At 41.7% G+C, this 20,357-nt stretch overlaps 1 protein-coding gene across 1 annotated transcript in view; it reads left to right on the top strand.

Annotated features, from left to right (window-relative positions):
- Nucleotides 1-20,357, top strand: part of SYNM (synemin) — a 77,875-nt gene that overhangs the window by 43,562 nt on the left and 13,956 nt on the right. The window contains exon 2 of the mRNA XM_044279433.1: nt 4,628-4,752. Coding sequence (XP_044135368.1) covers nt 4,628-4,752 — 125 coding nt within the window. The remainder of the gene's footprint in view (nt 1-4,627; nt 4,753-20,357) is intronic.

Raw genomic sequence — 20,357 nt, 5'->3', positions numbered from 1 at the left:
GCCGAAAAAGTCAAGATTGGTTGTGTTGTTACCAGCGGTCCGGGAGCAATCTCATGACTGAAAATGCAGAACACAAGATTATTTACTGCAAGTTATGATTCATGGCTGCCCAGAACCCCATAGACTATGACTGCAGTATGATGGATAAATAGTCCCACTATAAAGCCTCATTCACACGTCGGACATGTGCTGTACATGTTCTTCACGGACAGCACACGTCACCATTTATTTTATTGTGTGTAATCAGACATCAATGTTTTAGCATGGGCTGTGGGTCTGTGTTTTTACCACGGAGGCATGCTCTATTTTGTCCAAGCTCACGGGTCCATCATGCCCATTATAGTCTATGGGTCCATGAAAACCACGGATTCAACACAGATGCCATCCATGTTTCACGGATCATTAGGAAGATATGCTTTGAAAATTATCTTTCAGCTGTGCAGTGTCAGTGAAACACGGACAGCAAAAAACGGACACACAAACCAAACACGGTTCCTTCACGGACAGTTTTACGGATGAATCACTGACCACCTTTTCATGGATTTGAGCACAGACACGGACGTGTGAATGAGGTTTTACAAGTAGATCCTTGCATGCTGAATCTTGTAGTTCACTGAACAGTACAGCGCCTTTTAGTGCTGTTTAACAAGTTAACAAAATTATCATTTCAGATTTTTCTGATAGAATGAAGATGGATGAATTATATCAGTATTTTTGTGGGTGTCTGTGGTGACAGTTTGCCAATGGTTGGTTGTTGTAAAATCTTATCATCCTCATACTGTTCCAGGAGTCTGTAGGTCTCAGATTCTGCCACCAGGTAGACCAAAGTATAACTTAAAAGTTTGCCTGCTCTTATAAAGTAACAAAAACAGAATAAGCACAGTCATTAGAAGGTAGGTTGTGGGTATTCATCAAAATGAGTGGATAAAAAAATAAAAGAAGGGATACTCACCATCACCACTCCAGTTACAACACTTTTAGGTCCCCACTGATCTCTGTTTTCTCTGGTCTAGTCTTGGTGCGCAGACAATGCCTGGAGATGCCTGCTCAGCCAACCATAGGCCACCATTTGTAGATAATTTGTCTAACCGAGGACTTATAGTCACCCAGACCTTTAACAATTCTTTTTTTAGCCTTTTCCGGGTTCATGCATCTCTATAACATGTTGTTTGAGTTCTTCACACTAACCAGTCTTTCTTGAGAGGAACAGTTTTTTCAGTAACCAGGCATTATGTGCCTTTATTTAATGGCGAAAGCCCCTGTGAAGGTTCAATCTTCATTTATTTTCTGACAACTACAAATGTTGTGGCGTTATGTGATTAATATAGTGAGGGAGAGCAGAATGGCCTTCCTTATAGTGCAGTTATAACCAAAAACAGGGAGAAGTATCACCCAGCATCCACTGCAGCCTTCAAAGTGTTTGAGATTTTTGATATTGATGGCCTATCCTTCAGGCAAGGCCATCAATAGTGTTGAGCAAAGTTCTTGAAAATTCAATTTGGATGATTTGCTTCGCTTCGTGATGAATTACTTTGTCACGAAGCGCATTTCTTTGTCAGTAGCGGGTGCAATGACAGGGAACGGTGATTGAGCTGCTCCCCGTCATTGTACCCCTCAGATGCCTTGTTCATCGCTGATTGAGGCATCTGACATTAATATTAAGGTCTATAATAAAAATTAAAATAAATCATACTTACCTAATCCATTTCATCGTGAAGAGCCCAACGCCACCATCGTGATTAAAGATCCAGCGTGAAATGTCGCACACACGTGATGACATCATTACTTTGGCCGGCGTGGTAACGTCATAAATCACCGTTCACAAGATTTTGCAATGAAGATGGTGGCAGCGGGCTCTTTGTGCTCCAACGGATGAGGTAAGTATGATTTTTTTCATTTTTTAGCCCATTTCAGGAAAAATAGATTTGTTACCATTAGACATGAGGAAATTTGGCTTAGCAGCAAATTACCTCCCCTCTGTACCCTTACTACAGACTGCTAGCAATTCATTCATAACTTCTAGTAGAAATAATAAAGGAATGGCACAACATAGAGCCATAAGAATAGAGGCTCCAGAATTGTTATTACATGGGGAAGGCATGACGATATTAAAACAAGCAGGTGAGGAGCGGTGACGGGTCCTCTTTAACCTGTGAGACAGACTGGTATTTGTAGAGATGTGAGACCGCTGACATTATACAGCATTCATCTTTGAAGAACGCTAAATAAGGAAAGTATATTAATTATTGTGTTCTTTGGAAAGAATATGTCTCACTGACGTTAGTTTAGGTGTGACGGTTTGGCAATCCACACATTTGGGAAACCTGATACAGAACGGCTAATGCATGAACGTAACGACTATACAAGCTGTACAAGACTAATGTCTCAGGCTGATATTACAGTATGGAATATAGAGAAACTGGAGCAGGTTTTGGAGCTGTATTATCTCTTATTCTATGTGTTACTGGACTGGACTGTAGCTGCCTGCCGTACAAGAATTATTGCAGTTTTGGAATTTTTTAGAGGGAATGATATGGTAAGGCCATTACAGTTACATTTCGCAAGTGTCCCACAGTGGACTTTATATTTTTTATTTCACATTCTAGTTTTTATTTTGTTGTGTTTCCACCTATTATTGTTCTGTATTGAATCGATGCATTCATTGTCATAACAGTTTTGCCATATATTTTTGGCACTGGTAATACTAAGCATTAAATGGTATTGTTTTAACAGATAAGCAGAATTTAGCAGTCTGCAGTGGTGGTCTTTAGTTACCAGATTATTATCACAATTTTGTTCTGCATTTGACCCCCTCACCATTCTCCGTCATTGCTGAACTACCCTATTTATGTACAGGTGAAACTCGAAAAATTTGAATATCGTCTATTTATTTCAGTAATGCAAACTAAAAGGAATGTAGCTTGAAATTAGATTTTTTTTTTTTAAAAGGTTCAATATTCTAGGCTCAAAGTGTCACACTCTAGTCAGCTAATTAATCCATACCCCCTGAGCAAAGGAGACCTCAAAATTGTGACTTTGGGGTTTCATAAGCTGTAAGCCATAATCATCCAAATTATAACAAATAAAGGCTTGGAATATCTCGCTTTGCATGTAATGAGTCTCATATGTTAGTTTCACCTTTTAAGTTGCATTACTAAAATAAATGAACTTTGAACGATATTCATATTTTTGGAGTTTCACCTGTATTATCTTAATAATGACACAATGCTGAGTTCAAAAAAAATTGTCATTATGGAGAATACAAGTGGACATGTCAGGAGGGCTGATAGGTCCTATATAAGTAGATCTGGTTGTTCTCAGTGGTTTCAGTAAATAGCTTGTTGACACTCAACAGGCAACAGTGTCTAAGGTGATTTCATCAAAGCTGAGAGGGAAATAACATTAGCAAAGGGCAGCAGTGGGCGAGATGCTTACTAAATCTGAAAACAGCCAAGCCGCTGTGCACATAGGTCTGACAGTAAATACTCAGCACCTTCTTTAAACTCCCTGCTCTCCTTTCACAATGGCCACAGGGTGGGGGTCAAAAGAGATAGTTGCGGTAAGATATGGGATAGGTGGGACATGCATCTAGTTATGGTATAACCTGTGGATATGTCACAAATGTCTAAAATAGGAAACCCCTTTTAAAAGAAGCCAGTCTAAGATCTAGACTGTGAGTGGTGTGTATGGCATGTTAGAGATGGTTCAGCACTGATGATGGTTGTTCCTGAGCAGCCACTTCACTCTCGTATGTTGATGGTTGGATTGTTCATAAGAACACAATGATCCTTTTATCAGGGGGTTCTCCAAGACTGAGAAAGAATGGCCCGGGGGCCAGGCATGGTGTCACAGGAGCCAAGATCCTGCATCTTCTGTTTCCGGTCCAGCAGTAACCCGAAGCTGTGGCGATGCAAGCTCGCTCCGGACCTGAATTTTTATTTTTTATTTTTTATTTTTTTTATGTTTTGCACCATGCCTACCCCAGAAAACATTGGTTCCCAGACTCGGAGAACCCTTTTAAAAGGCATCTGTCAGCAGATTGAAACTAACTGACCTGTTGCATGTGCACTGGGCATCTGAGTTGGCCCCATGTTCATATGTGTGAAAAAAATGATGTTTTAATATGCAAATGAGCCTCAAAGAGCAACAGGGGAGTTGCCTTTACTCCTAGAGGCTCTGCTCTCTCTGCAATTGCTGCCCTCTCTGCACTTTGATTGACAGGGCCAGGCAGTGTAAACGTGATCATGCCTGTCTGTCCCTGTCAATTAAAGCAGAGAGCAGAACATTTAGGTGTAACGGCGACGCCCCCATTGCTCCTAGAGGCTCATTTGCATTTATTAAAACATTATTTTTCTCAGTATCGGGACCAACACAGATGCCTTCAGCTGTCAAGTGCACATGTAACAGGTCAGCCAGTGTCATAGGTACAAACCTGCTGACAGATGCCCTTTAATTCTTCTTTTAGAAGGCTCTATGGGCACCTGACCAGTACCCTTTTCTATGCTATTAGTGTACTGTACACTGTATATATAGTGCTCCTTTTATGCTGTTTGCATGATTTAGTTTCATCATGTGCTATATAGAACATTTTAAAAATTAATAACTTCTTCACAATTTGCTTCTACAGATCATAATAGAAGAGTTGGAGAATGAAAAACAGACTATTACTATAATCATCACTGAGCGTCTCAAGGATTATCACGATCTGGCGCAAGTGAAGACAGGACTCAGCCTGGAAGTGGCTGCTTATAGGTAATGTGAAGTATCACTGGTCTGCTATTGCTCGAGGAATAAATCACATTTTCTTATTCTTTTTTATATTTTTTTTTGCATGAAACAAATTTCAATTAAATAAAGACGTCTTTGAATTAAGAGGAAAGTCTTGTACAACATATTGTATGTTAGAGATTGATTCTCAACCTATACTTTTAGGTCAGATAACTTATACAGCCTGGGATTGGGTATGGTGAGATTGCCACAGTATTGTCATAGTCTGAACTGTGTAGATATGAGAAAAACTGGCCTCGTATTTACCATATTTTTCCAACAATAAATGTAGGGGTTCTCTGGGATTTACATATCAATAACCTATCCTCAGGATAGCTCATCAATATGAGATCGTCAGGAGTTAGACTTCCGACAACCCTGGTAATCAGCTGTTTTAGAAGGCCACAGTGTTTCCATCAGTGCCGCAACCTCCTCGCAGCTCACCAACCACAGCGTCTTACATTGTATGGTGGCTGTGTTTGGTGTTGCAACTTATTCCTATTCACTTGAATGGGGCTGAGCTGCGCCTGTGACCACTATGGCTGATCAGTGGGGGTCCTGGGAGTTGGACCACTCCTGATCTCATATTGATGACCTATCCCGAGTGCCTAACAAAAACTACCTATGAAAAAGTAGACCTTTAAAACTAAATTTTATTTATATCATTAAAATAAGGGAAGGCTGATTAGGCCTGATCACCTAAGGATATATAACAAGGAAAGTGTAATCCTAATAAACGTAAAGGAATTTTGAAAACAATTGAATAGCTAAATGATCAATATGAAAGGAACACTGGGAATCACCAGAAACTGTGGAGGGAGGATGAACAGAGGTAGTGGTGATAGGGAGGGACTAACGTTTTCCTAACTAATACCTCTGCCCGGGGAAGTCTCCTGATGCCTGTACTTCATCTGAAGTTTGTTTGGGAGTAAGAAAAGCTGTTCTATCCAGTGTCAGTGATTGATTGAGGCAGTCCGCAAAATTCTCTGCGGGTATCCCCTTTCAGTCAATCTGTTTTGTAGCTTCCTGGCTTCCACAAAAAACTCTTGGTGGCTAGAGCAGTTTCTACAGGTTTTCAGATTGTCCCCGCGGGATTATCCCAGGTGAATGAATCATCTCCTTATCATAGGAGTCACATGTGATGCCTTCTCTGCACATCCATGCTACAAGCCTATGCCAAGTAACGTAATATATCATTCTTTTGGGTATCTTTTTATTTGTTTGAGGGGCCCAGTATAATCGTTTGTATTTCCCTAAGCAACCCCCTGATGAACTCAGGTGGGAGAAACGCGTTGGGGTACGGAGGAAACCCAGTCTGTCTGAGGGTCTACTAGGGTAAGCCAGGGGAGGCACGAGGACGGGGAGATTTCACCTTCAGGAGTCGTCCCCAGGCAGAGGTATTAGTTAGGAAAACGTTAGGGATAATAGTCCCTCCCTTTACCACTACCTCTGTTCATCCTCCCTCCACAGTTTCTGTTGATCCCCAGTGTTCTTTTCATAATGATCCTTTAGCTACTCGTTTGTTATCGAAATTCCTTTACGTTTATTAGGATTACAGTTTCCTTGCTATATATCCTTATGTAATCAGGCCTAATCAGCCTTCCCTTATTTTAATAATATATATAGCTATAAATAAGATTTAGTTTTAAAGGTCTAATTTTTCATAGGTAGTTTTTCTTATGCACGCTTGACCTTCCACAATTTGAGAATATTCAACCTATCCTGAGTGCCACCTCATGGGAACTAAGTACTAAAAAATATATCCATGCAGAATGGATAGCTTCTGCGGCGGGCTGGGGCAGAAATGTCAGGAGTCCCTTTTGTAGTGTTATTGTCGTGACGCCAGTTGCAGTGAAGCAACAAGGGCACAGTAGTGATACGGTGGTACCCAGATGTAGGAATGCCAGAGTGGTGTAGGGTGGCCTAAATGTCCCTTAATGTTGTTGTGCACGTGTCAGGGTGCTCCTACATGCATATGCTGGACCCCAAGGCGTTGTCGTCCAACGCAGAGCAAATAGGGGGACTAGTTGAGGTATTTGAAGAAATTATTGAGTCCAGACCTTTTATACAGTTGAACAGCAACTTTACTATGGAAAACGTTCTTCCAAATAGTTTACAAGCTTTATCTTTGTTCCCAGCAGGCGTTGGCATTAACGGGGGCAGACAAACTCCTCTCTGCTACGTCAGTTGCTCTCTGGCTCTGCTGTGCTAACAGGCTGGCTATAGAAATCAGCTTCTGCTTTTAGGCTGTACTTCACTTTGTAATCTGGTCTCTCTCTTTGTCCAGGGAACACTTTACTCCTGGTTTCTGAGGCTTCAGGCTTCTGCCTCCATGTCCAGCAAAGCTGAAGGTGCTCCAGCTGGTCCAGACAGGGGGTACACTGAACTGCTCTCTAAGTAGCTAAACTCCTCCCTAGAGGGAGAGAATAGAATAGAAAGAAGGTTCCATTCTATGTAAGATAGCTCTGCCATTTATGCTGCCACCTGCTGGTGAACCAGGCATATTAAACTTAAACCGTTACAAAATAGGATTATGAATACACATTTTGCAAGACCTAGAAATTAATACATATGATGACACGTGGTTAACCATAGGAGATAGTAGAGGGGTGCAAAAGTGGTAATGCATTGCATTTTTTTCTCACTCTTATCAACAGAAATGGCTATTCTGGTCCACAGAAGTGGAACAGGGTAGAACCTGCTGTTGGTTTCTCAAATTGGGCACACAGATTCGTGAAAACAATGTCTGAATAACCCCACTGTCTTGCATGAGTCCATCTGCAGTACTATATAAACACAGATAGCATGAAAAATGTGGTTGTGTGAATAAGCCCCTACACAGTGCCTATTTGAATCAATGGGTTGCCTGTGCAAAGAAGGACAAGTCCACCACAGTGAGAAATGCTTATTTATAACTGCTCCCTGTCCTAGCTAATAGATGCAGAATCCTGCAGCAAAAAGGTATTCCATTGGAATAAAAAAAACCTTGGCCATTGGTGGCAAATGCTTTAAAAAAACATTATATAGTACTCATTTCACTAATCCCCTGCCGCTATTAGGAATGTTAGAAACAGCATTGTATTACATAGATGTCTTACCTTGAAGCGATAGGGGGGAATAATGCTACAATGTAATACAGCACTGAGGCATCATAAAGCAGGACATATGGTCCCATACTGCGGTGCTTGGTGCCATAAAAGCTCCATGAGCCCAAACTAAGGGTTGTTTGTATTAACATACTGAATTTTCTCAAGGTAAACCCCAAGGAGCCTGTCAACATGAAAATGCAGTGCAATCTGCAGGCAGCATGTTATAGAGCAGGAGGAGCTGAGCAGATTGATACAGTATATAGTTGAAAAAGATTCAATTAAACTTTTAATCTATTTGATTTATGCTCTTTCTATGCCTAGGACAGTGATGGGCAAACTGCGGCTCTCCAGCCGCAAATCCCATCATGCCCTGCTGTAGGCTGATAGCTGTAGGCAGACTGGGCATACTGGGAGTTGTAGTTTTACAACAGCTGGAGAGCCGCAGTTTGCCCATCCCTGGCCTAGGAGTATACAGCAACATATCTAGGAAAGGAGTAGGGTGGATGACAAGAGTGGTGGTAGTGGCACTAATGGTGGGAGTAGTAGTACTCACGGTGGCAGTCCTTGCCCTGGCGCTCCCTTGGCCATGTAGTGATGGAAGGGCACACCATTTCTTCCCCCCTGGGGCACACCCTGGTCTGGAGATCTCCTGTCTGATGGTGGTTTGAGGGAGGGCCCTTGGTGTTAGTGGGTCTTGGGGGTTGAAGGCAGAGTTCTCATGAAGGTGGCAAAGTATAATAACTGTCACGACCGCTATCCCAGCAGCAGTCGTGTCGCACCAGACGAAGGGGAAGGGGGACCCTTATCTATGGATGGGAAATAGAACGGCCACCCCTGACTAACCCTAAGCTGGCACCTGTCTGCCCTGATACCCTAGACGGGGTGTGAACCCGTGCGGCGAGCAGGATGCCTAAACCCTCAGTCACCCTAACAAGACTAGACTGGGGAAAGGCAGATGGGAGCACTAGTCACCATCACTCATGTCTAGGAGAACAACAGGGGAAGACAGCAACAAACAAACAATCAACAGCAGAGATAGACTTATCCAGTCACGAGCAGAGAAGGTGATCCCAATAACGACAGTCCACGCCAGACAAGAGCTCCACAGCAATACCGTCAAACGATCTCCTTCAAAGGTCAGAATAGCACTGGAAGTAAGGACTATATCTGGCAATGACTGCAAGTGAAACTGAAACTAATATAGTAGCTGGGAGTGGCAGACAGGACTCACCTGAGAAGGATGCCTACAAACTCCCAGTCAGGACAAAAAGGTTCACAAGGCAAAACCCGGATGACATACCCTGAACCACGGAGCAAACTCACAAGCTATCGCGAGTAGCAAGTCGCTGCGACCTTCTCCTCCCAGACCTGTCTGGATCAGTCACAGTCATGACAATAACATAGCGATTCAGGTTGTGGTTCCTGCAATGATGAGGCCAGTACAGAGATAACAGATGGACTGTTTTACTAGCAACTCCAGGAATTCACAAATACACGTGCTGGCAGAGGTAGGCAAAATAATTATTACACGCATAGGCAACTTTCCCAAGATTGTGTATTGGGGGTTCAAGCAGCATAAACTTCCCCCCTCAGTTCCTCAGCCAAGAGGTGCATTTTCTCTCTCACTCTCTCTATTTCTGTATTTGCGCAGTACCCTCGGGGGGGTACTTTCTTTCAAGCAGATGGCCAGTCTGTACATTCAAATTGATGGGGGACATGTGGTTTATTGTCCCATCCTCAATGCAGGGAAGTCTATAGCCAAAGTATAGGTGTTATCTTTTCTTACAGATACTCATTCTACCTTCTGTTAAATTAATTAGTTCTTTCTCTCAGGGGCTCGCACATAAGCTGTCTGTATCTCAGACTGATTCTGTTCCTCTCCAGCAGCAGCTTCTCCTAACTTCCCTGGCAGCTCCAAATTAGATGTACCCTACAGGTGTAGGACCAGCCCACATCAAGCAACTGTTACTAGGGGGTGCCAGTTAACTGTTTCCTCCCTTTATACAGTTTTTGAGAAGGCAGTACATACGCAAAGCAGATTAACCCCTTATGCCATGGGCCACTGGCACACTGCGCTACCAGTGATTAAGTTTAGTTATGCAGTGTAAGGGTGGGTTCACATCAGCGGTATGTATTCCGTTATGGCTTTCTGTTATAACATGGTTGACAGAAGTCAAAACGGAAGCCTTTAAGAGGCATTCCGTTTTGATCGTTCATAATACAAGTCTATGGGCAGCATAACAGATCCGTCCTGGTTTCCATTATGCAGGAGTCCAGTCCTGCATAACGGAAACCAGGACGGATCCGTTATGCTCCCCATAGAATTGTATTATGAATGAATGCAAAACGGAAACCTTTAAAAGGCATTCTGTTTTGCTTTCCGTCATAATAGAAGTCTTTGGGAAATCATAACAGATCCGTCTGGTTCCCGTTATGCAGAACGGACAAAAAAGTCCTGTCGACAGGACTTTGTTTTCTGTCTTGCATAGCGGGAACCAGACGGATCTGTTATGATTCCCATAGACTTCTATTATGACGGAAAGCAAAACAGAATGCCTTTTAAAGGTACCCGTTCCATGCCTCTTAAAAGCTTCCGTTTTGACTTCCGTCTTATGAATTCCGTTATTTTCCATTACAACCATGTTATAATGGAAATCCATAACGGCATACATAACGCTGATGTGAACCCACCCTTAGCTGTCAATCAATGGGTAGGACCAGCTACATGACATCTACACTCAGAATGAGCAGAAGTTTAAATGAATAAATTACAAGTTTTGCTGAATCTTCTCCCATAAAACTGTTCAGCCTGCTCAGCTCCTCCTGCCCTATAAGTGCTTCCTGCAGACTGTACTGCATTTTTATGGTGACATGTTCTCTTTAAAATATAGGGTCTGATGTGAATGGCAATATCATGGCTTGTTTCTTCACATCAGTAGGATGTAACTACGGTACAATAGAAGAATAAACAAGGAATGTATGTAGGTGAAGAGAATTTCTTACACATAAAATGGCCTCTGGACCTTACAAACCCTTTTAAGTATAGGAAAATATTTCTTATATACATGATGGCAATGCATAAACTTGCCTTTATATGTATAGGAAGCTCCATGATATCTGGGGATGTCATGCAATGGCCACTTTATTCCATTAATAGAATAAAATATATGCACATTTTATTTTTAGGTTATTTGTGGTCTATCTCTTGTGATCAGCTGACAAGAAGACATTCCTGCATCACCAGTAGACAGTTAACAGTCCCCCATAATCCCTCCAGAGAAAATCTCACCTTCACCAGACTCATCTCTGTACATGGAAAAGGAACCAAATATCACAATATATACAAAGGACAGACACAGACAGCTGTTAAAGGGGTTCTCCGGGAATTAAGAAAATGAAAATACTTAAATATTATTTTATTATAGGCATATTCTCACATACCTTTCATTATTTATAATGGCTCGTTTTGTCTGGGGAGAAATCATCAGGGGAAACAAAATGGCCACTGTCCCATTAGTTCACACAAAACCTGTCCTAATCACACATGAGGACAAGTTACTTTGCAACACTGAGGTAAAGAGCTGCCTCATCCTCCTCCTCTCTACTTGTCAGGGAATATAATCGTGAATACAGATGATAAGTAGTGATGAGCGGCAGGGGCTGTATTCAAATTTTTCACAAATATTTGGGCGAATATTGGACATATATTTGCTAATTCGAGATTATTTTCTTGATTGTGAAAAATCGGCAATGTAATATTTGCATAATGTGCGCGAAATACAGGCGTGGGTCACTTTTGCTAAATTTTCCAAGCTGCTAGAAGTTTCCTGAGATTGGAGAAAATGGTTGGCACGGCAAAACATTAAAATTGGCTTTATATGCAGTTAGAAGGCTCCAATATATTTGCGATTGCGCTAATCGTCACTAATGATGCAAATATTTTGGCGCAATACGTGAAACTTCACATTTTAGCAGGTCTGCATGTATGTATGGACAGCAGAACCTATCACACTACCTAACACACTGCACTGCAACAGCTACACTATATCAAGAAATAACCTACACTGACTATCTCCCACTAACTATCTGTATTATATACAGTACAGACCAAACGTTTAGACACACCTTCTCATTCAAAGAGTTTTCTTTATTTTCATGACTATGAAAATTGTAGATTCACACTGAAGGCATCAAAACTATGAATTGACATGTGGAATTATATACATAACAAAAAAAGTGGAAAACAACTGAAAATATGTCATATTCTAGGTTCTTCAAAGTAGCCACCTTTTGCTTTGATTACTGCTTTGCACACTCTTGCCATTCTCTTGATGAGCTTTAAGAGGTAGTCACCTGAAATGGTTTTCACTTCACAGGTGTGCCCTGTCAGGTTTAATAAGTGGGATTTATTGCCTTATAAATGGGGTTGGGACCATCAGTTGCGTTGTGGAGAAGTCAGGTGGATACACAGTTGATAGTCCTACTGAATAGACTGTTAGAATTTGTATTATGGCAAGAAAAAAGCAGCTAAGTAAAGAAAAACGAGTGGCCATCATTACTTTAAGAAATTAAGGTCAGTCAGTCCGAAAAATTGGGGAAACTTTGTGTCCCCAAGTGCAGTCACAAAAACCATTAAGCGCTACAAAGAAACTGGCTCACATACAAACCGCCCCAGGGAAGGAAGACCAAGAGTCACCTCTGCTGCGGAGGATAAGTTCATCCGAGTCACCAGCCTCAGAAATCGCAGGTTAACAGCAGCTCAGATTAGAGACCAGGTCAATGCCACACAGAGTTCTAGCAGCAGACACATCTCAAGAACAACTGTTAAGAGGAGACTGTGTGAATCAGGCCTTCATGGTAGAATATCTGCTAGGAAACCACTGCTAAGGACAGGCAACAAGCAGAAGAGACTTGTTTCGGCTAAAGAACACAAGGAATGGACATTAGACCAGTGGAAATCTGTGCTTTGGTCTGATGAGTCCAAATTTGAGATCTTTGGTTCCAACCACCGTGACAATGATCCAAAACACACCTCCAGGCTGTGTAAGGGCTATTTTTTTTTTTTAAACATTAGATGTTTATTGTATTTTGTAGTAGATTCTTGAAAAGTAACAAGGTAGTTACAAATAGTACAAAAATACAAATTTCCATAGTTAGTCATGTAAACAACGTAACAAGAACAGATATATGTAACAGATCTCGGGATCACTAATGACAGGTGCATAACCGTCGTTTATACATCAATGTATGTCAGATTGTGGTAATGGAAACAATGTTAGCCAGGGTCCCCAGTGCCGCGTGAAAGAGGTCAAATTGTTTTTACGGTAAGCAATGAGCCTTTCATAAACACAATGTGTAGAAATCATGTCAGTGACATTCTCAATGGATGGGATTAGGGTAGATTTCCAATTTCTAGCTAGCAGGAGTTTAGCAGACAATAATATATGGCATATCATCTTTCGGTAAGAATGAGGGAACCTATCTATTCCTAAGGAGAGTAAAGTTAATTCTGGAGATAACTTGACTTTTAACGTTGTCACTGAAAGGAGGAGTTTTTCTATGTCTAGCCAGAAGGAGTTAAGGGTAGAACAACTCCAGAATATATGGAGTAAATTACCAGGGACTCTGCCACATCTCCAACATTCATTGGATGCGTTCGGAAAGAATTGGTTTAGTCTGGTTGGGGTAAAATACCATCTAGTCAACAATTTATGATATCCCTCCAGAAGGTTTGAGCAAGCCGTAGACCTAAGAGAATGTTTTATCGCTATCTGCCAATCTGAGTTTGAATAGGTCTGCCGGAGATCTCGTTCCCAATTGAGTATGTGAGTTTTTTTGGTGAAAGATATATCACCCAAAATGCTTCTATATATCCTTCTAGTAGGTATTTTCAGGTCACCATCTGGCAAATAGAGAAAGGTATACAGGGGTAGAGGGATAGAAACTGTTCTTGAAGGTAAGCTACTCAATGCATGGGAAATACGGAGATAATCAAATTGTTTATTTCCAGGGATATCATAAATGGTTTGTAGAGAGGAAAAGGATCTCATCCCACTTCCATTATAGAAGTCCTCAAGGATACGTATCCCCTTATTCCTCCATACTGCCGTAGACAGGTCTGGTATAATGTATTCTAATACTTCTAGAGGTAGGGGAATCTCTTTTTTAGCCTCTATATGCTTTGTTTTTTGAAGTACTGATAACCTGATTTGGATCGAGGCCTTTAGAGGGAGGGTTAGAGGCACAGGGCGTTTCGGGTCAATAGCATGAGTTAAAAGAAGTGCTTCAAGGGACTTGCCTGAATTAAGGTCACTTTCTATTCCAATCCACCCCAGGCTATGCTCCCTTCTACACCAATGCCTTAACTGTTTAAAGAGGATTGTCTCATAGTATGCCTGGAGATTTGGTACTCCCAGACCCCCATTTTCCTTATGTGAATATAAGATAGAGGCAGCTACTCTGTGACTACCATTCCCCCAAATATACAAGAGCATTTGCCTTTTAAATTTCTGTAGCAATGTGTGTGGGGTAGGGAGCGCTAGAGTGCGGAAATAATATAAAAGTTTCGGAAGCACCATCATTTTATAAATCATTATACGACCTAGCCATGATAGCTCTATTTTTGAGTAATTGTCAAGTTCCGACTGGAGGGACTTAAGCAGGACGTCATAGTTGCATGACAGAAGCTTTGAAAGTGGGAAACATAGCTGAACTCCCAGGTAGGTCACAGAGGATGCAGCCCATTGGAATGGGAATTCTACTCTAAGCACTTCCCTTAGCGATGACGGGATCTTAATGGCTAAAATCTGAGATTTGTTTTCGTTTATTTTATAATAGGAGACTTCTCCAAATGCTCGGATAATGCTCATAGCTGTTCTCAGGGACGTTAGAGGATCTGAGAGAGTCAAAATCACGTCATCCGTAAAGAGACCTAATTTATGCTGTCTGTGACCAGTCGAGATTCCTCTAACGCCACTTGACATTCTAATCATCTCTCCAAAAGGTTCCATCACTAGCAGAAACAAAAAGGGTGAAAGAGGACATCCCTGACGTGTCCCATTAGTGATTGGGAATGGCTTAGACAGGGTCCCATTTACTAAGACTCGGGCTGAGGGCTGGGAATATAGCGCTTGGATAGCACTTAAGATAGGGCCTCTAAATCCAAATTTACTTAAGACTGTAAATGCAAAGTCCCAATGAATTCGGTCAAACGCCTTCTCTGCATCCAGGGTAAGGAGCAGAGAAGGCGTCTGAAGGCTCGCTGCCTTCGGCATTATCCCTAAAATGCGTCTAGTGCCATCTGAGGCTTGTCTTCCCTTCGTAAATCCCACCTGGTCACTATGAATTATCAATGGAAGAACCTGTAGGAGTCTGTGAGAAATGATCTTGGCATATAATTTGACATCGCTGTTAAGTAGTGATATAGGACGAAAATTAGCAGGGGAATCCGCTGGTTTACCTGGTTTTGGGATGGTGACTATTGTAGCTTGAAGCATATCTGCTGGAAATTGTTGGCCATTTAGGACAGCATTAAACATGTCTACTAAATGGAGGAGCAGTGTTGGGGCATGAATTTGATAATATTCATTTGAGAACCCATCGGGTCCTGGAGCTTTATTTGGTTTAAGAGATTTTATGGCGGCCTGAATTTCCACTTGAGTGATGGGAGAATTAAGGTCAGCAAGTTGATCTTCATTTAAAGAGGGAAGGTGAATTGTATCTAAAAAGGATGATATTTTCTCAGACGTTGGTTGTGGTGTCAAAGGATCTAATTTTAAATTATACAGCTTGGTATAATACGTGCTGAAAGCGTCAGCTATGTCTTTGGGGTGATATAGTTTGGTGGTGCCATCCGCATCTACAATGAATGGTATGTTAGACTTTTGTATCAAAGGTTTCACCTTTCTCGCCATTAGTTTGCTAGGTTTATTATAAGAACGGTAGTATAACATACGTAGGGAGGTAATTTGGCGGTCATAATCCATTTGTAGAATTGAATGGAGTTCATGTCGGAGAGACATCAACGACCTGTGTAAATCTAATGAGGGGTTAACCTGTAACAAACCTTCTGCCTTAGTGATTTCTGACAGTATTGAAGATAGTTTGGCTTCCTTACATTTTTTATAATATGAACTTTGTTTTAGCAGAAATCCTCTTATAGTAGCCTTATGAGCCTGCCATAAAAGGAAAGGGCTAATATTTTCTGTCTTGTTGAATTCAAAGTACTCTCTTAGATTAGACTCTGTTTGACCTTTATAGTTAGAATGTCTAAGCAAGTATACATTATTCTTCCAAGACCTTTGAGGAGGGGAGGTTTGAGATATGGAAACTGAGCAGAGTATTGGGGCGTGGTCAGACCAGGAAGTTGTTCCTATTTTAGCCGAGCATACTCTAGTAAGTAAGGATCTGTCTACAACAGCTAAATCAATACGAGAGAAAGTTCTATGTCGTGGGGAATAATAGGTGTATTCTCGTGAGCAAGCATTCAGACAGCGAAAGGTATCGTATAAGCCGGAGTTTCCCAGCCACTTACCAATGGTAGGGGAAGGGGTCTTACCTCTACCTGTAGAATCAATCCCTCTATCAGGTATAATATTAAAGTCTCCACATAGAAATAAATGGCCTTTTTGAACGCTCCTGATTTTTTTAAATATTTTGTTCAGAAACCGTATCTGGGATTTATTTGGAGCATATAAAGTAGCTAGTGTCAAAGTAGTTGTTCCAATCATGCCTATCAGAATGATATATCTGCCATTCTCATCTACAATTACTTCGTCTATTTGAATGCTCAGAGAATCTTTCACCAAGATAGCCACCCCAGCCTTCTTTTTGTCTGAATTAGCTAGGAATATCTTAGAAAAGCCCTTTTGTGAAAATGTTGGAAGCTTTAGTTTGGCAAAATGAGTTTCCTGAACGCAAATTATGTCGGCCTGGTTACGGCGGACTTCCCTCCACAATGAAGCTCTCTTATAAGGGGAATTTAGACCTTTAGCATTAATGGACATAATTTTAACCGCCATCCCAAATCTGACTTAAGAATGCTCTAATAATTGGAAAGGCACCTAATATTGCATCCTGACAATAATGATAATGCATATCGGGAGATCTGAAGAAATATAGAGGGTAAAAGAGAACAATGTAAAAGAACATTGTAGAAATAATGTAGAACAATATTTTCTAACAGGGACCCAGATGTTGTGGATCCTAAAACCTTACGGGGAACAATTAGTTCACTGAGGAGCTTCCCCCTGTAATTGAAATAAGAGTCCGTGGGACTATCCTGGTTCATCTGAACATGGAGTAATCAGTCCCCTACAGTAGACCAATCCGGATGCAGACGAGAGGGATTTTTCGCGGTATGATGGTCCTCAGCAGAGGAAACCGGGATGTTCCACTCTTTCAGGAGGGCTGTCCCTTCTTCCACTCTTTTGATAACATGGATTTTACCATCTTTGTTAATCAGGAGCTTGAGCGGGAAACCCCATCTGTACACAATTTTCTTCTCTCTGAGAATATTGGTAACAGGAGAAAGGTTCTTTCTGGCTTGAAGTGTAGCATAAGAAAGGTCAGAATAGATCTGGATTTTTTGGTATGGGTGTGGTAGGCCCTTATTTTTTCTGACCGCAGAGATCAAGTCCTCCTTAATATGATAGAAATGGATTCTAGCAATCACATCTTTTGGGAGAGCTTCAGCCACGTGTTTCGGTTTAGGAAGACGATGCGCACGATCAATGAGAAAGAACTGAGGATCAGCATCTGGTAGGGCAGCCTGAAGAAGATCTTGCAGGTATTTATAGAGGTCTGAAGGAGGCACAGAATCTGGAATACCTCTGAATTTCAGATTATTGCGTCTATTCCTGTCCTCCAGGTCCGACAATTTGGTTTTTAGGGAATTCACTTCTTCTTCCAGAGAGTAATGAGCATCAATTAACTCATTGTGGGAGCTGGTGAGCTCGCTCATCTTACTTTCTACATGTTCCACTCTCTTGCCCACGTCATCTATTGACGAGGTGATGGTTGATGCTACTCGGTGAAGCTGAGATGTCAGGGAGCGGTGCAGGGCCGTCATCATAGCTTTTAAAATACCCTCTGATGCCGCTTCATCTGAGGCAGGAAAATCCTGCATTGGGTCATCTGCTGAAGCTAGATCAGCAACAAGGGGGTTGAGTGGAAGCACAAATACTGATGGCGTTTTGTATGAGGGGTCACCTGGGGAGTTGTGTACTGAGACACTCACCGCTGATTCAGGCGCCATTTTTTCCCCTCCGTCCACCTCTGCTGCACCTCGCTGATTATTCCTGCTGCTCCAGTGAATCAGGCGGGCTTCTACACCACTCTCTCCGTCTGAAGAGGAGGTAGGCTTCGGTGAATGATGTGGAGGTGAGTGAGCCTCCGTCGCTGGGGCCATACTCCGATTGTCAGCTTGCAGCTGCTGGGGAGAGGATCGTGCAGGGAGCGCGCCATTATTGTGATCTTGCGCCGGATAAAAATCTGTCAAACGGCGGACCCCCATGCGGTTAGACTTCTTGCGAGTCATCATGACGATCGATGCAGGTATCGGTCCTGGTTTCTGAGTGGATGTCCCTCAGGACAAGCTTATAAGTCGCTTTATGGGGGAAAGTTAGCGGAGCTCCTTCACAGTGCGGCCATCCACCTCGCTCAGCAGGCCACGCCCCGTGTAAGGGCTATTTGACCATGAAGGAGAGTGATGGGGTGCTGCGCCAGATGACCTGGCCTCCACAGTCACCGGACTTGAACCCAATCGAGATGGTTTGGGGTGAGCTGGAGCGCAGAGTGAAGGCAAAAGGGCCAACAAGTGCTAAGCATCTCTGGGAACTCCTTCAAGACTGTTGGAAGACCATTTCAGGTGACTACCTCTTGAAGCTCATTAATAGAATGCCAGGAGTGTGCAAAGCAGTAATCAAAGCAAAAGGTGGCTACTTTGAAGAACCTAGAATATGACATATTTTCAGTTGTTTCCCACTTTTTTGTTATGTATATAATTCCACATGTGTTAATTCATAGTTTTGATGCCTTCAGTGTGAATCTACAATTGTCATAGTCATGAAAATAAAGAAAACTCTTTGAATGAGAAGATGTGTCCAAACTTTTGGTCTGTACTGTATATAAGCTATCTAACTATTTAATGTAATGAGCGGAAAGCACAGAGCACAGCAATGACACTGCTGTCTCTCTCAAAACTTTAAAAAACTGTAGAAAATGGCTGCTGGGGAGGTTCTTCTATAGTAAGGGGTAGGCAACTTTCCTATTGGTTGCTAGGGATGTTGCTAAGCTCAGACAAAGACATAGTAGCCTTCTCATTGGCCCACAAGAAAGAAGGGAGGTTACTGATTAAAAAAAATCTAGAATATTCAAAATTGCGAAAATATATATCACTATATTCTAAATATTCGCAAATCTCGAAGTGCCGATATTCGCGATTAATATTCGTGATTCGAATATTCATGCCCAACACTAATGATAAGAACTTCAGCTGAATCTCTGGGGAATTTAGTTCATGAGGAGACATGAAGTACAGAGAGGACGGACAGGACAGGCTGTGGTAATGTGTTGCTATGGTAATGGAGTCTGTAAACAAGTGCTGCTGCTCATTAGCCACACCTCACCCTCCTCTCATGTCTCCTCATCATCTCTATTACCTCAGAGATTCACTTGTATTCAGGAGCATGATTCCTGAGAGCAGAGAGGAGGATGAGGCAGCACTATGGCTCATTGTGGTGAAGTAACTTTTCCTGCTGTGTGATTAGGACAGGTTAAAATAATATTTGAGTATTTTATTTTTTTTACTTCCTGGAAAACCCCTTTAAGTGAGCGTATTTTAGGATCTGTATTACAGACACAATTCCCAGCCAAAACCCCAGGTTTATTTGCACAAACTTACAACATCATACAGTCAGGTCCATAAATATTGGGACATCGACAATTCTAACATTTTTGGCTCTATACACCACCACAATGGATTTGAAATGAAACGAACAAGATGTGCTTTAACTGCCGACTGTCAGTTTTAATTTGAGGGGATTTACATCCAAATCAGGTGAACGGTGTAGGAATTACAACAGTTTGCATATGTGCCTCCCACTTGTTAAGGGACCAAAAGTAATGGGACAATTGGCTTCTCAGCTGTTCCATGGCCACGTGTGTGTTATTCCCTCATTATCCCAATTACACTCAGCAGATAAAAGGTCCAGAGTTCATTTCAAGTGTGCTATTTGCATTTGGAATCTGTTGCTGTCAACTCTCAAGATGAGATCCAAAGAGCTGTCACTATCAGTGAAGCAAGCCATCATTAGGTGGAAAAAACAAAACAAACCCATCAGAGAGTGTTTTTATTTATTTTTTTATACTTTTTATCTTGTATAAGGACTATAAGCTCATAGATTGTCTCCATCTACTGACATTCCAACAATTAATACGTAATATTGATGCTATAAAATCACTATACTTATCTTTAGGAGTTATATATAGCATTGGCTTTTA

This window comes from Bufo gargarizans, chromosome 2 (assembly GCF_014858855.1).
Source record: "Bufo gargarizans isolate SCDJY-AF-19 chromosome 2, ASM1485885v1, whole genome shotgun sequence".
Classification (NCBI taxonomy): domain Eukaryota; kingdom Metazoa; phylum Chordata; class Amphibia; order Anura; family Bufonidae; genus Bufo; species Bufo gargarizans.
Note: the sequence above shows the minus strand (reverse complement) of the source record. Positions and strands in the feature narration are given on the sequence as shown.